The sequence below is a fragment of the Siphateles boraxobius genome, unplaced genomic scaffold (genome assembly GCF_051911475.1).
Source record: "Siphateles boraxobius isolate OS27281-9 unplaced genomic scaffold, OSU_SipBor_1 9, whole genome shotgun sequence".
NCBI lineage: Eukaryota > Metazoa > Chordata > Actinopteri > Cypriniformes > Leuciscidae > Siphateles > Siphateles boraxobius.
The window spans coordinates 6,323,095-6,339,675 of NW_027509219.1; the positions used below are offsets into that span (position 1 = coordinate 6,323,095).

Consider the following 16,581-nt stretch of genomic DNA (forward strand, 5'->3'; position numbering starts at 1 on the left):
GGACTGACTCAGCAAGGCCTAGGCAGCCCATGGCCCTCGGCTAGAAGTTTAAAGCATTCTTACCACCCAAGCCATGCAGGATAACTTCCGCTCTCGTGGCAAGGGCATACGCCGCAAACGGCCAGGCTGGCTCCGCCCTCCACATGATGGCGGTCCTCCAAGTGTGTCAGGCTAAACTCTTCCGTGACATGGATGAGAACGGCCAAGACCCGGCGGCCTTTAAAGAGCTGCGCAGCGCAACCGGCCTTGCCCTGCACACCACTAAATCCACAGCCCACGCAATCGGTCTTGCTTTGGCCAATCTGGTGGTCTTTCAGCGCCACCTTCACTTGACGGAGATCAAGGACGCTGACAAGACAGTCTTCCTTGACTCCCTGGTCTCTCCCTTGGGCTAATTTGGTCCCGCAGTGGATGGTTTCATGGAGTGCTTCACAGCATCCCAGAAAATATCACAGGCAATGCGTCATTTTCTGCCAAAGACAGCAGGCTCCTCAGCTGCTGCTTGTCACCCCAGATCGATGCCGACTCAGCAAGCCGGTGACCAAGCCCGCTCAAGCCCGCTCGCGAAGGCGGGTGGGAAGCAGCGCTTCTGCCCATCAAAGCGTTACCCATTTCCTAAGCGCCAGGGACCCCGCCCTAGGATAGAGCTGAACCCTGAGCCCCTCAAGCAGTCCTGATACTTCGAACACAAGGAAGACACAAAATCAACTCGAGTAAGAGCTTGCTGTCCCCCTGCCAAAGCATCGCGTTTCTGGTGGCAGTCCTCGACTTGTCCACAATGCGGGCATGGATTTCGCCGGATAGCTCCCTGAAAATTCAGCAGTTAGCAACACCGTTCAGATCGAGGAGCAACCTCCCCTTGAAGAAATTCAGAAACTATTGGGCCTCAGCAGCAGCCTCACCAGTAGTTCCCTGGGCCACCTGCAACACTGTTTGAAGGCCGGCATCCAACCCTATCCTCGAGTGTGGCGCGAGGGCTGTATTATTCTCAGAGTGAACCACGGCTGTACCAGAGCCCTGGCCCCCTGGAAATCGCTCCACAAGGAAGGTAGTTGTATAAAAAACCTTCAAGACTGGTTGCCAACACACAGCATTCCAGGAAGAGCTCAAGGGGCACCATGTTCTAGTCCAATCAGACAACATTACAGTGGTAGCCTGTATAAATTACTATAGTGGTCTCAAGTGCTGTCTACTGAATAGACTGGCACACCGCATCTCATGTGAGCACAGGACAATCTCCGTTCAGTATAAGCTTTACATGTGCTCCATGAATACAGGAGCAGATATGCTGTCCCGGAACGGGCCGCCCCCAGGGGAATGGAGACTCCACCCCAAACAGTCTGCATGATTTGGAGCTTTTTTGGCCAAGCAGAAGTGGATCTCTTCGCATCGAGAGAGAACACACACTGCCCAATATTCTTTTTGAAGGAAAGGGACGCAGTAGCTCACAAGTGGCCCCCTCTGTGCCTTTATGCCTTCTCTCCGGTAGCACTGCTCCCTCAGCTCATCAGATGAATCAGGGAGGACAGATGCTCAGTCCTGCTTGTAGCACCATTCTGGCAGAACCAGCCGTGGTTTCCAGGAATGGTCCAGCTGCTATCTGCAGCACCCTGGCCAATCCCGCTGAAAAGAGACCTCCTCTCCCAAGCGGAGACTTCCTGCCTCAAGTTTGGGCCAAACGACAGCAAGGTTGTCCTTAAACCCAGGTGTGGCTCTGTGCTTAAATGTGCTCTCCATGCCCTTTAGGGTACAAGTTATCTCACTTTCTGCTCTCCCTTCTGCTGAGAAAGAGCAGACAGCACACCCACTCTGCCCAGTGAGGGCCTTTAGGGTGTACATTGAGCGCTCTAGCCAATTCAGGCAGATGGAGCAGCTGTTTGTTTGCTTCGGAGGCCGCTTGAAGGTTCTCTCAGTTATGAAGCAGAGACTGTCCCACTGGATAGTGGACGCGATAGCGCTAGCCTACAAATATCTGGAATTGCAGTGCCGCATTGGGGTGAGGAATTGCTCCATAGGAATGGCTTCCTCCTGTGCATGGTCTTGTTGGATATCCATGGCTGACATCTGAGCGGCACACGGCTGGTCCTCGCCGTCCCCTTTTATCAGGTTCTACAACCTGGACATCCCAGGCACGGGTTCTGTCTGCCTAGATCGGCCCCTGCCCTCAGGCGGTCTACTAGGGTGATCATAAATTCCAATCTCCGGTCTCTGAACCCGTGCCATTTCTGGCCATTCTAAGTACTTAATCTCTAGAAGCCTCTCTTAGGCATTGCCCAGTGACTGAATGAAAGGGAACGTATCGGTTACATATGTAGTATCGAAGATCACAGATACAGGCTTGCAGAGGAGTGAAGAGTACAAATTCAGTGGAACATGATGTTTTGAAAAAAAAAATCACGTCAGAAGGGGTTAAGAATTAAATAAATTAAATATGTTTTGTGAAATATCTTTAACAAGTAGCACATTCTTTCAAATGTTTCATTGTGTTTTTTTGATTTTAGAAGGCTGGAATAAGAGCAGCAACACACGTGCACACACACACACACACACACACACACACACACACACACACACACACACACACACACACACCACACACACACACGTTGTGTTATGTGGACTTTCGCCCATGGACAAAATGATTTTTATACTGTACAAATTCTATCCCCCTACACAAACCCTACCCCTAAACCTACCCATCACAGAAAACTTTCGGCATTTTTACATTTTCAAAAAACATCACTTAGAATGATTTATAAGCTGTTTTCCTTATGGGAACCAAAAATTTCCCCACAAGGAATAAGATTTTGGATATTGCCGTCTTTGTGGGGACATTTTGTCCCACATAATGTAGGGTTTACACACACACACACACACACACACACACACACACACACACACACACACACACACACACACACACACACACACACACACACACACACACACACACACACTAAAAACCCTTAATAATGGATTTCCCATAGGTTAGTGAGAAAATATATGAATGCTTTTTCCTGAGCTGAACTATGTATTTGAACTATGTAGAACACGGAAGAAGTTGTGCAAATAGTCCAACGGATTTTGAATGCAGTGTTAAAAAAAAAGCGGGAATATTTTTGCCTTGATGCTCTTCTCTTCCGTTTGGCACTGTATCTATTGCAGACTACCTGTATAATGTTTTTAAGTGGGAGGAGATGCAAGATGGCGGCATGTGTGCCAGGCAGGACAGGTGCAGCAGTAGCGCTTTTATTTTTTGGATTGATTTTAAATGTATTAAAGCCCCCTGATATTAACATATCAACAGATATTAAACAAACAACCCAAGCCACAACAAACTTTGGCTATGGAAAACATGCGCTGGCAGTAACGTTCATGTATTCACAACAACTGTACCATTTAACAAACAAACACAAGCCTTCAACCAAAATTCAACAAAGCAATGCTTTGCTAATCACAATCTGCTTACTACTATCTGGAGATATTCATCCGTGTCCTGGCCCGCGAGGGGAGGCAAACACGGCCGATATCAAACGCAACACATCTGTTTCTCAGGTACGCACTCTTTTTTGTAACAACTCATCGATTGAAAAGATTCAACAAACTAACTTTGATCGCCGTCTCTGCTCCGTGGGTGCCGCTGGATGCGGGTTGCCTGTTCGGGTTCCTGCGGCCTGTCTCATGGGAGTGCCGGTTGTTTCGCCGGCCGCCTGCATAATGGGAGAGGCTTTCGCAGCGGCGGACCGGCAGCGAGACCAGCGGTGTATAGCCGCGGAGGGGTTTCCAGCGGAGACCGTGTTCAGCGGTTGCATCGCTGGATCACCAGGTGACACATCGAACTGTTCGCCGATTTCAGCGGATAAAGCGGTACTATCAACAAATCCATCCGCACCTACAGCCGAACTACTAACCCATCCATTTAAGTCGTCACTCGATCAGACGACGTGTAGGCCTACTGTAAATAAGAAGGCCGTAGGACATGCAATAATTACACCCAAACAAACAACATGCAGTATACGCTCAAAAATGTTAAATGTTGCAATAGCTAAAAATAGGAAACTGAATATATTCCAGACTGTCAATCACTCAAGAATAATCTGGGACCCCAAATTAAAACCGAGGGGTATTTTAGGAGGGCACTTAAATATAAGAAGTTTTAAATCTAAAGGTGATCAAATCCATCAGCTTTTATTAGACTCAAACCTGGATTTCTTGTGTTTAACAGAGACCTGGCTTAATGAAAATTCACCCTCATCAGCTTTATATGTTCCTGGTTATAAGGTGCATAGAAAAGATAGAGTGGGCTCAAAAGGAGGGGGAGTTTTAATCTATGTAAAAGATCGCTTTCAATGCCATGAGATACAGTGGTCATGTAATGAATTGGAGTGTATTGGACTTAACATAACTTTATCTCCATCTATGTCTTTCTCACTTATTACACTATATCGCCCTCCATCTTCTAAGAATATATTTTATGAACATTTCGAAAGTTTGTTAAAGGAATGTAATTTTAATAAGGAGGTGATCATAATGGGAGACTTTAACATCAATTGGGAAGACAAATCGTCAAGGAAAACATTAAAACAGATCACTGATGACTGTGATCTTACACAGTTGATAAATGGGCCAACCAGAGTAACATCTTCTACAAGAACACAAATAGACCTAATATTTAGCAATAGGCCAAAGCGAATTGTTAAATCTTTTAATATGCTGACTGGACTATCAGACCACAATATGATCTTAATAGCCAGGAAGCTAACTAACAAGCGTTTCACTCCATTTGTCCAAGAACAAGAATCTTTAAATATCCCCAAAAATATGCAGGGCCAGTTTATAAGTGCCGTCCAGAGCATTAGCTGGGATAGCATACTTTTAGGAAGATCGTTGGAAGAAGACAGTCAAAGATTTACACAACAACTGCAGAGATCAATTGATGCATTTACATGCAGACAACGGCATAGGAAAAAAAAGAACACCATTCCTTGGATAACCACAAATATTTTAAATTTAATGAAAAAACGGGATATGGCTTTGAAATCTGCAATTAAATCTAAAGCAAGCAGTGATCGACATATTTTTACTATGTTACGGAATAGAGTAGTCAAAGAGATAAGGATAGCTAAAGCAAATTTCTTTTTGACCATAATTGAAAAAGCAGGAGGTAATACTAAAACTATTTGGAGCCAGTTAAGAAAATTAATGGGACATGATGGTAACAATGCCAAAACAGTTGAACTTGTAGTGGGTGGAAAATTAAGAGATAAGCCAGCTGAAGTAGCTGATGCTCTCAATAATTATTTCATTGATTCAGTAGAAAATATCATCAAGTGTTTTTCTTCTGAATATAAGAACACTCCTTGTCAAGTCGAACAAACAGAGCAAGCTTTCAACATAGAATATATTACTGAGGCAGATGTAGTGAGAGTGATTAAATCTCTTAGGCCATCTCGAGCGAAAGATGTCATTGGATTGAACACTGTTATGTTGAAAGAGCTCTCTGAATTATTAGTATACCCAATTACGAAAATTGTTAACCTTTCAATTACTCAGGGATTGTTCCCAAATGTGTGGAAGTTGGCTGCAGTTTTTCCTGTGTTCAAAGGAGGTGATCGTTTGTCCATCTGTAACTATAGACCTATTAGCATCCTGCCGGTGGTTTCTAAGGTGGCCGAAAAACTTGTCTCAGAACAAATGATAAATCATTTAAACACCAGTTCTTACTCTCTACATCCATATCAATTTGGCTTCCGTATTAATCATTCAACAGAAACAGCCAATTGCTATTTCGTTGACAAAGTCAAGTCACAGTTGGATCGAGGAGGGGTTGTTGGTGCTGTTTTCTTAGATTTAAAAAAAGCATTTGACACCATTAATCATGGAGTTCTTTTATCTAAGTTAAAAACTTTTAATTTTGATACAGGCACTATTAAATGGGTTGAATCTTATTTAACACATCGGACTCAGTTCGTTAGAGTTATGAATCATCAATCAAGTGTAATTTCCTTATCTGCAGGTGTCCCACAGGGCTCTATTTTGGGTCCACTTTTATTTTCATTGTATGTAAATGACTTGCCAAATGTTTGTCCTAATGTCAATACCCAAATGTATGCAGATGACACGGTAATCTTTGTACATGCTAACAGTGCAGCTCAAGCTGCTGATCTGCTATCAAAATCAATGCAAAAGATCACAGAATGGTTAAATCACAATTGTCTTCAACTGAATATATCCAAAACTGTATGCATGTTTTTAAGTAAATCTAAAAGCCGCTGTGTAGAACCTGATATAGTCGTAGCAGGGGAGAGACTACATGTCGTCTCAGAGTTTAAATATCTTGGAGTTTACATAGATAACAATCTTACTTTTAAATTACACATTAAGAAGGTTTGTAATCACATTAAGTACAACCTGGCAAATTTTAGATATGTCCGGAGCTGCATGTCAAAAAGGGCCGCTATGATGTTCATGCACTCCATGATTTTATCTCATATCACCTATTGTTTGACAACCTGGTCACAAGCTAGCAACACTTCTCTTAAACCACTACTATCCCTATATAAGAAAACTCTTAAAGTACTCGATAGGAAATCCATATATTATCATCATTGTCATGTTTTAAAAAAATATAATCTATTGAATTTCGAAAATTTGATTATATATGCAGATCTCTGTCTTGTGTACAAAATTCAGCATGGACTGGCTCCTCCTGTATTGCGCCAGTTTGTGAGCACAGCACCAAATGCTCTCAGATCTACAAGGAGTGCAGCAAGAGGTGACTGCATTGTCCCGTTTAGGAAGAGTGCGCTTGGTCAAACAGCTTTTTCAGTAAGGGCTGCTCGTGAATGGAATTTAATTCCAATTCACATTAGGAATTTTAAATCGTACGCTTCTTTTAAACATAACTTAAAGAAATGGTTAATAGATAGTCAGGACTGTTTACATTACACGATATGAAATCTTGCTGCTGCACTGTCCTCCTTGTTCTGCTTTTTTTGTTTGATTGTTTGTTTGCTTGTTTGTTCCCATACAGAAATGTAATATATGTAAATATATGTAATTTACATATATAATGTCAGTGCCCATGTATGTCTGCTGCATATATGAGAATATATGCAAAATTCATATATATAAAAGACATAGACATATATGAAACATATATTTCAAAATATAGCAAAAATGGCCGTTTTCATGTAAGTGCCATATATTTTCCAGTATATGCACATAAATGTTAAATATATGTAAGACGCATATATTTATATATGCATATATGTACTTATTTCAATGCATCAGTATCACATGCATGTATGTTTACATACATTTATTAAATATGTGGGAAACGAATATCTATGTCACATATTTATACTTAATGTTGTCCATATATGCGAGAAACCAATGCTATACTGTAATATATGCAGATATATGGTATCATATATGGATGAACTCAAATATTTTCTTCACATGTTTGGACACATAAATGTTCATATATGTTGCAGGCATATATTGTGTTCTCAGATAAGTCAAATAAATGTATAGATATATGTCATTCTATTTAAAATATAAGTACATATATGGCCATATATTACATTTTTGTATGGGTTTGTTTCCTTGTTTGTGCCTCTTGTGCTATGGCAATGTGGTTGGCTAGCTCATTGTGTTCTTTTGTGTTTAGATAGGTGAAACCTCTGTTGTTAGTCATTGTCCCAGCTATATTGTTTGGTTTTTTTTTTTTTTTTAGGTGTGACATATCAAGATCTGTCCAGGGACAGCGGATGTAAAATAGCCTATTGGCTAATTCTGGCACACTGTACATTTAATTATGTATCATTAGTGTGCATTGTCCCTGTTAAATAAACCTGAAATAAATAAATAAATAAATAATCACAATTAATATAGTAGAATATTCTGTTCTACAGATTCATATATTTACAGTAACTGTAGCAGCATGTGTACAGCAAAGCCAGCAGAGGACCTCAGCGTGTGCTCAGGGAACCTTTGTCTTACTGGCGCAGCATTTCTGGAGGAATACAGAGAACTTGCTCTGATTTTCAAAACACATAGATAATAATAGGCATTTTCCCTTTGCTGAGTAAAAAGCAGATGATTTAAATCAATCTGTCACCGTAGATAAATTACAGAATATGTGGCACACAAAATCCATGATGCACGACTTTAAAATTTGGAATATGGAATGAGCATAAAATGAGACATTGATAAAAACTGACAAAAAACAACAACATAAAAAACACATTATTAATTCAGTGAACACTCATTATTCTGTAGTCTCTGACCTGATTGTATCACTTGAAAACATGACTCCAGAAATGGCACTCTCATATAGATAGGCTGGGAAGTCTGGCGCTCTGCAGCATCCATACCAAAATACAGAAGGTCAAGAATATATGAAACCCAGGTGGTACCTAGAGGAAGATGAGTATAAAACCTTTTCTTAGAAACATAATGATAACAAGATAAGAACTAGCATACATAAAATCATATCAGTAGTAATGAAGTGTTTTAAATGTCATTTTTAAGAGAGAAAACATTTAATATTGCCATACCAAAGCCCTATTTTCATAGTTCATACAGTTGTGTTTAAAGGGGCCATATGATGAGGAATCAATTTTGGAACTTGTAGCCAAATTAACTAAATGGGCATTTGGGCATCAGGTGCAAGTGTGTAGTCTACGTTTAATTTAATTTGTTTTTAAAATGGAAAAGGCTTCAGCCACTGTTTTTATAAATGGGAAGAGTGGTGTAAGACTGGAGGAAGTTTTTACACCGGTTTATTTAATTCATGGGCCATATTACAGCAGCAGAAGTAGGGGAAGCTCATGTTTTAACTATTTTGTTTTATTCGGGTAGGCAAAACTGGCTATATGGTTGTCACGGAAAAATCTTTTGAGTGCTGATGGGTCAACTGATGTGTTGTTCTTTTTTAAAGGAACACGCCGACTTTTTGGGACTTCAGCTTATTCACCGTGTCCCCCAGAGTTAGATAAGTCCATACATACCTGACTGGAAGTAAATGGCTCCAGCTAGCATACTGCTCCCAATAAGTGACAAAAAGACGTACAAATAACAAGGTCATATGAGACACAGCCATCTTTTAACCCTATACATACTGGGAACTATATTCTCAGATGAGTGATTAGCGCAACACTCTGAGCAAATTCTCTGCTCCTCAACATGGGGCTTCTCAGGTTCTGCGAGCAAATCACTCCGCCCAAGTAGCAGTGCTTCGCCTTCTGATAATATAGTTCCCAGTATGATTATGGTTAGAAGATGGCTGTGTATCATATGACCATGTTATTTGTACACAGTGTGACTATTCAAATCACAACATATAAATAGGAAAATGTTGGCATTATTTTGTCACTTATTGGGAGCAATATGCTAGCTGGAGCCATTTACTTCCAGTCTTTGTGCTAAGCTAGGCTAGCGGTGGGTGCGTCAGACAGAGTTAAAGCACGCACAGAGATGAAAAAGGTATGTATGGACTTATCTAACTCTGGGGGATACGGTGAATAAGCTAAAGTCCCAAAAAGTTGGTGTGTTCCTTTAAAGGGATGACTAAAATCTTGTTTTAAAATTGAGTTTACTTACTACAAATTGGTCAATGACATGGAAATGTTAAAATACAAAATGGGGAGGAAATCAATATATTTGTGATAGTGATTATGATGGCTGTTTGCAAATCTATATTTAAGTGTAATTGTGTTTGAAAAGGGTTTTGTTCCCTTCTTTTCTTTTTTCAATATTAATGTTACTGTTTTTTTATTAACTTTTTTAACTCTCTGTCAGGGTTTTGTCACTTCTGTCTAGTCTATTTCTTGTTATTTTGACAGAGCCTTGACACTCCTGTTTTGTCTTGTGCTGTGTAGCACACAGCTTGTGTTTAACACTAGCTGTATGCTTTCATGTTTTGGGTGAACACGTGGCTTATGAGTGTTCTCATTGGCTGCGTGTTCATGTCTCATTGGCTGCGTGTTCATGTCACATGGCTTGTCATGTATGTTTCCTTGTGCCATGTGCTCTCCTGTCGATTGTCTAACCCCGCCCATCTTGTCTTACCTGATTATTGATTCATTTGCCCTCACCTGTCCTCCGTCTCCAAGTCAAGTCAGTCTTGTTTTCCCCCTTGGGGTAGTTTTTGTTGTATGGTTTATTTTATTTTATTATCAAGTCAAGTGAAGTCACCTTTATTTATATAGCACTTTTTACAATACAGATTGTTTCAAATCAGCTTTACAGAGATAACAGGAAAATAATGTTGTAATAATATAAAGTCCGCACCAAGAAAAAAGTTGTCAGGGGTCCTATCAGCAACGACAAATCTCAACCTAACTCAACTCAGCGCACCTGGTCTCGCTCATGATCTCCGGAGTTCTGATCAGTTCCACCTGCATGTCATCATCACTCACCTCTGTTGCTCACTGCTTATAATGCCCTGTCACTTTACACTCAGCGTCCGGTCTATACGATACCCATGACTCTCTGGTTCCTAACCCTCATGGTCTGGTTCTAGAACACTCTTCTCGCAAATTATTGTCAGTCTTATGCTAACCTCCTATCTGTGTCTCCTGAACAGCTTCAACGTGTAGATCGCCCTTGAATCTCCCAGCTCCATTCACCTGTACTTCCTTGATCTGGGAACGTCACAAATCATCTGGTGACCGATTGATACCAAGGACAAAAGTATAAAGTAAAAGTCCAGTAAAAGTATATCTTGTGTGCGGAGTACCTCTGATTGGATCTTGTGTCTCCTGTTGTCTTGGAGCTTGCCCTACGTGTCAAATAAATATTGTACCGTATATTCTACTCCCGTATTCTCGTCCTTCAGAAGACCTGTGACAGAAGACCGGACCGTCACAATGCAAGCTCCAGCGGCACACGAGATTCCGGCATTGGGAATAGAGGCCGAGCTGATTGCTGCTGAACTCAGACTCCCAACAACGACGCAGCTGCATTACCCACGCAACCGCCATCATTTCAAGAAACTCTGTCTGAACTCAGTCGTACTCTACAAAATCCCAGACCTGCCGCAGTCAGTCCCATGGCCAGACCCTCCACTTATTCAGGCGAATGAGAATGCAGTGGCTTTCTTTTACAATGTCGCCTGTATATGGAGATCAACGCTAATCAGTTTGTTTCAGAAAATGCCAAGATATCCTTCATTCTTTCCCTACTCACTGGACCCGCGCTGAACTGGGCACAGGCACTATGGAATTCCAATGCAATCATTAAGTAGCTTTGTTGAACATTTTCGAACTGTTTTTGCCCAAACCACTAATGCTGTTTCTGTGCACAATCAGTTGTTACGTCTCCCGCAAGGCCGATCGACTGTGTCTGATTATGCTCTGGAACGAGATTGCTTTGATGTCCGCCTATCGACAATGATTAAATCCCGACATCTGTCTTCAACTTGCCATCTATGAAGATTCCATAGGGATCGAGAAGCTGATCTAGCGATCCATTCTCATTGCGCAACAGCGCGCTGCATGTCTAAGTTTGACCACAGCATCCTCTCCACGATTCACTTCCTCCAGGAGCTCAAGCTCAACCACAGTACCTATATCACGACTCCCCGCGTCCGTAGACTCTACAACGCCTGAACCGATGGAGATCCACTCAGTACATCTAACTGCCGCAGAACATAATCGCCGTCGTGACCAGAACCTCTGTATCTACTGTGGAGCTTCGGGTCATTATCGCCTAGACTGTCCCGTCCGTCCCAGACGTTCGGTGGTGAGTACTGTTGATTTACCCTTCCAAGTCTCTAGTTTGAAACTAACCCCAGTAATCTTGAGTCATCACCAACACTCTATTTCAGCAAAGCTCTTGATTGACTCAGGCGCAGCGGGGAATTTCATCTCCGCATCGTTACTCAACCGACTCCAAGCCCGCCATCGTACTATAACCCATCCGCTGAGCATTCATTCCATTCTGGGCAAACCACTCGGTAGAGGAAACATCCGTCATTGCAGTTCTGTCATAGACCTATCCATGGGTTGTATGCATCATGAGGAATGTTCGTATCTAGTGATAGAGGGCTCCACAGCAGATATCGTCCTAGGATGTCCATGGCTCACCTTACATTCGCCTGACATCTGCTGGACTACGGGTGATGTCGTCAATGGAGCAATCATTGCAAAGAACACTGTATTCGGTCTATTGTCAAGACTATTCCACAGGGCACGGCACCCATGTTCTTGGGGTCCACCTCCGTAGAAAGTCCAACCACGGATTCCGTCACCACCATTCCACCAGAATACCAAGCTTTCCAGGACGTGTTCAGCAAACGTTTAGCCACCACATTACCACCTCATCGGCCATGGGATTGCGCGATTGAACTACTGCCTGGGGCCACTCTACCGCGTGGAAAGATCTATCCCTTATCCATACCGGAACGGAAAGCTATGGAGGAGTATGTGGCCTTACGTCAGGGGTATATCCGGCCTTCTACTTCTCCAGCCGCTTCTAGCTTCTTTTTCGTCGGTAAGAAGGATGGTGGCCTACGTCCCTGCATTGACTATCGTGCTCTGAATGCATCCACAGTCAAATACCGATACCCCCTACCGTTGGTACCTGCGGCACTCGAACAACTCCGGTCTGCAAAGATCTTCACGAAACTCGATCTCAGGAGCGCTTACAATCTAGTGCGAGTACGTGAGGGTGATGAGTGGAAGACTGGGTTCATCACCCCTGCAGGCCACTATGAATACCGGGTCATGCCTTTCGGCCTGTCAAACTCACCGTCGGTGTTCCAGGGGTTCATGAATGAGATCTTCCGGGACTTCCTCAACCGCTTTGTAATCATTTACATCGACGACATCCTCATCTACTCCACCAGACTGGATGAACACGTACGGCAGGTACAGCAAGTCCTAAAACGCCTGCCTGAGTATCAACTATACCTCAAACTAGAGAAATGTGACTTCCATCAGGAAACCATTCATTTCCTAGGATACGTGATTCGTCCTGAGGGCATCTCCAAGGAGGCCGTCTGCAACTGGCCTAGACCTCAGACCCTCAAGGAACTGCAACGTTTCCTTGGCTTCGCCAATTTTTTCATCCAGGACTACAGCAAGGTCTGTGTTCCCGTAATGTTGATGGTACGGAAGGGGATCAAGCGGTTAACCTGGTCTACTGAAGCTACTACCGCCTTCGAGAAGTTGAAGAGTGCATTCTGTTCCGCACCCATGCTCTGCCACCCGGATCCGGACAGACCATTTGTGGTCGAAGTCGACGCCTCCACCAATGGGGTCGTTGTCCCAACGACAGGGAACCCCTTCTCGGCTCCGGTCATGTGCGTTCTTCTCACGGAAAATGTCCCTGGCAGAGCAAAATTACGATGTAGGCAATCGCGAACTTCTGGCCATAAAAATGGCACTGGAGTAGTGGAGACGCTGGCTAGAGGGAGCCAATCATCCATTTCAAGTGATCACGGATCATCGCAATTTGGAATATCTGAGAGGCGCCAAGAGTTTGAATCCGCGTCAGGCCAGGTGGGCCCTGTTCTTCACGCGCTTCATCTTCTCCGTAACCTACCGCCCCAGGACAAAGAATTTCAAGGCCGACGCTCTATCCTGTTTGCATGAACTTGAGAATTTTGCAGAAAGTAACGAAACCATTCTCCCTCCGATCCCTGTATACTCGTAGTAGTGGACAGGTTCTCTAAGTCCTGCAAGTTACTGGCACCCTCCGGACTTCCCACCGCATTCAAGGCGGCCGAGTTACTGTTCTCAGGGATATTCCGTCACTTCGGGATTCCGGAAGACATTGTGTCAGATCAGGGACCTAAATTTATCTCTCACGTCTGGAAGTCCTTCTTTAAAGGGTCACTTCACCCATTTGCATTAAGATTTGTATTGTTAGAAACCCAGTAATATATTATAATGATGGTGGAATTTTGCTTGTTTTTTTCTGAGATGGGAGAAAAAAGGATTTAAGTGTTTTACTTCCGTCCTATCGTGACGTAAATATCGTCATTTTGCGTCACGATAGGACGGAAGATAAATTTCATTGCATATTAAGAAAACTACAGCCTTTAGCTCATTATTATTCAAGGGCGTGGGACCCACTCACCCCACCGGCCTATTACAGATCAGTGGGTGGGACTAAACCTGAGGAAACTAAACTATTAATCCGCCATCTTGCTTGGAAGACAGCAAGCTAAGCTAACAAGCGCTCAAGGAGTTAGATTTACCATAATGCCTGAATTTACGACACACGATATGGAAGACGAGGATTTTGAAAATCTTTTGCTCGAAACTGATGTTCGTGGCTATTTATACGAGCCACAATATAGCGAAGAGCAGCTGAGGCTGATGGAGGAACAAGAGGCGGCGGCGTCGGCTGCGGCAGCGGCCGCCGCAGGAGACCAGCCCAGCGCAGACGAGAAGCCCGGGCTTGCTCGCGCTATAGCGAATTGGTGGTGCTCGTGCTGTAACTGTGCGCCTATGGACACCGAGCTAGAGTCTGTCTGCTGCAAAGAATCTCTAAAATGCCAATTCCTTCTAGAAGAAATGTCAGAGGCAGACACGGACATGGAGTGTTGTGTTGTGAACCATCCGAGTTTCGCACCGCATATGGACAGAGGCGTCCTAGATACATATTTCCGCATCCCGAAAATTAACTGGAAACGACAGCCGAAGCCAGCAGGGAGAAATGGACGCCTGACTGTAAAGTAAGTGTTTTACATGTATATATGATTAATCTCGTCAAATATAAACAATATCTTAAAGCATTGTCACGTTATGATTCCCGTTTAAAACGTAACGTCAACAGTGAACTGTTTGTGCAGTAATGCCGCGTTCCAGGCAACCTGTAACCCGTGTTTTTCCAACTCGTAACTGGGAGTACATCGTTCCAGGCAACCTGTAACCCGTGTTTTTCCAACTCGTAACTGGGAGTACATCGTTCCAGGCAACCTGTAACCCGTGTTTTTCCAACCTTATACCCGTGAAAGTGCACTGGAACGGCAGTCAAACCCGTGACATTCCCCCCGTGAATTCGTACTAGATAGATGTACTCCCAGTTACGAGTTGAAAAAACACGGATTACAGGTTGCCTGGAACGCGGCATAAGATACCATGTTTAAATGCACAAACAGTCTAATGTGGCATTGTTTACTACTGTGGCACCTAAATACAAAATATCGCTAACTTTATTCTCAATATGTTTTAGACAATATCGTCTAGTTGCATACCGGCACTTCCTTGAATGGGTCCTGCAAGGAGAGAGATTAGGCAGAGGACGTCGCATCATTCTACCCGCTTGTGTTGTGCAGGCAATTCGGCAAAAATATCCAGCTCCAGATGGCCAGTACCGCGGGCACCAAGAAGTCGAAGACGCCCAGGAGGAACTTTAACTTTTGATAATATATATATATATTTTTTGTTATATAAATATTTCAATAAATGTATAACATTCAATTAAATTTTGTCCTAATAGTGTTGCTTCTTATTTATGTATGATAGTAGTTTAGCAATTGGAACTAGTAACCAACTTTTAACATTATGACAGTAGATAGCAAATTAATGTGTATGCCTACATTGTTTTTACATCTTATTTTTAAAACTTACTTTTGGACCTTTCCTTGAGGTGACTGAACATCCCGGTACCATACAATAGTTGACCATTTCAAAATAAATAGTAAGAAGGAATAAATCAAGAATGAGATCGCAAATGATTTTCAAACTCAAGTGGTAACTTTAGCTAGCGTAATGCATTCTCGTATAGGCGGGTCACGTATAGGCGGTGTTCTGGATTAGTGGGAGTGGCTTCTGGAGCTGTTCAAACGCGTTGCATTGTGGGAAATGTGGTTTACCAAACTAATGCGCTATAAAGTTACTTTCTGTCATAACTCGGTCAAAAAGGCACCAAATTTGAAAATGTTTACAGATTTCGAATACATATATGACCCACTTTCAATGAAGATCAAGGTTCCCAGGGGTGAAATGCTCCTTTAAACTCTTTGGAGTGTCGGTCAGTCTGACGTCGGGGTACCATCCCCAATGGTACCATCCCCAATTTCCGTCAAGCGGAATGGAAAATTCAAGAGATTGGAAGGTATCTGCGAACTTACTGCCATGAAGCACAAGATCACTGGCATCAGTACCTTCCAGGGGCGGAGTATACCCAGAATTCACTTTGTCAGTCCTCGACAGGTTTAACTCCGTTCCAGTGTGTCCTGGGATATCAGCCACCTCTGTTTCCCTGGACAGTGGAACCATCTGATGTTCCGGCGGTCCAACACTGGTTCATTGAAGTGAAAGAGTCTGGGATTCAGCCCATGTCCATCTCCAAAGGGCTGTCCGAAAAAAATCAGCAACAAGTAGATGTTCGTTGCAGAGCCACTCCCCGCTATACTCCAGGCCAGCTTGTGTGGCTTTCGACCCGGGACATACGTCTCCGGTTGCCCTCCCGGAAACTGAGTCCCCGTTACATCGGGCCCTTCGCAATCGTAAGACAGATCAACGAGGTGTCCTATCGTCTTGCCCTTCCCCGTCACTTCAGGATCGCACCTACCTTCCATGTTTCTTTATTGAAACCTTACGTGGCACCCCTTTCCTCTCA

General features: G+C 43.2%; 1 protein-coding gene and 1 long non-coding RNA gene across 3 annotated transcripts in view; one reads left to right on the forward strand and one right to left on the reverse strand.

Annotated features, from left to right (window-relative positions):
* Nucleotides 1–16,581, forward strand: part of LOC143733052 (uncharacterized) — a 203,144-nt gene that overhangs the window by 116,664 nt on the left and 69,899 nt on the right. The gene's annotated exons all lie outside the window — the stretch shown is intronic.
* LOC143733042 (cytosolic sulfotransferase 3) overlaps nt 1–16,581 on the reverse strand; it is a 37,004-nt gene that overhangs the window by 3,704 nt on the left and 16,719 nt on the right. The window contains exon 3 of one of the 2 annotated variants that reach the window (XM_077224593.1): nt 8,292–8,420. The exons of the other annotated variant lie outside the window; for it this stretch is intronic. Coding sequence (XP_077080708.1) covers nt 8,292–8,420 — 129 coding nt within the window. The remainder of the gene's footprint in view (nt 1–8,291; nt 8,421–16,581) is intronic. 2 annotated transcript variants of the gene reach the window in all.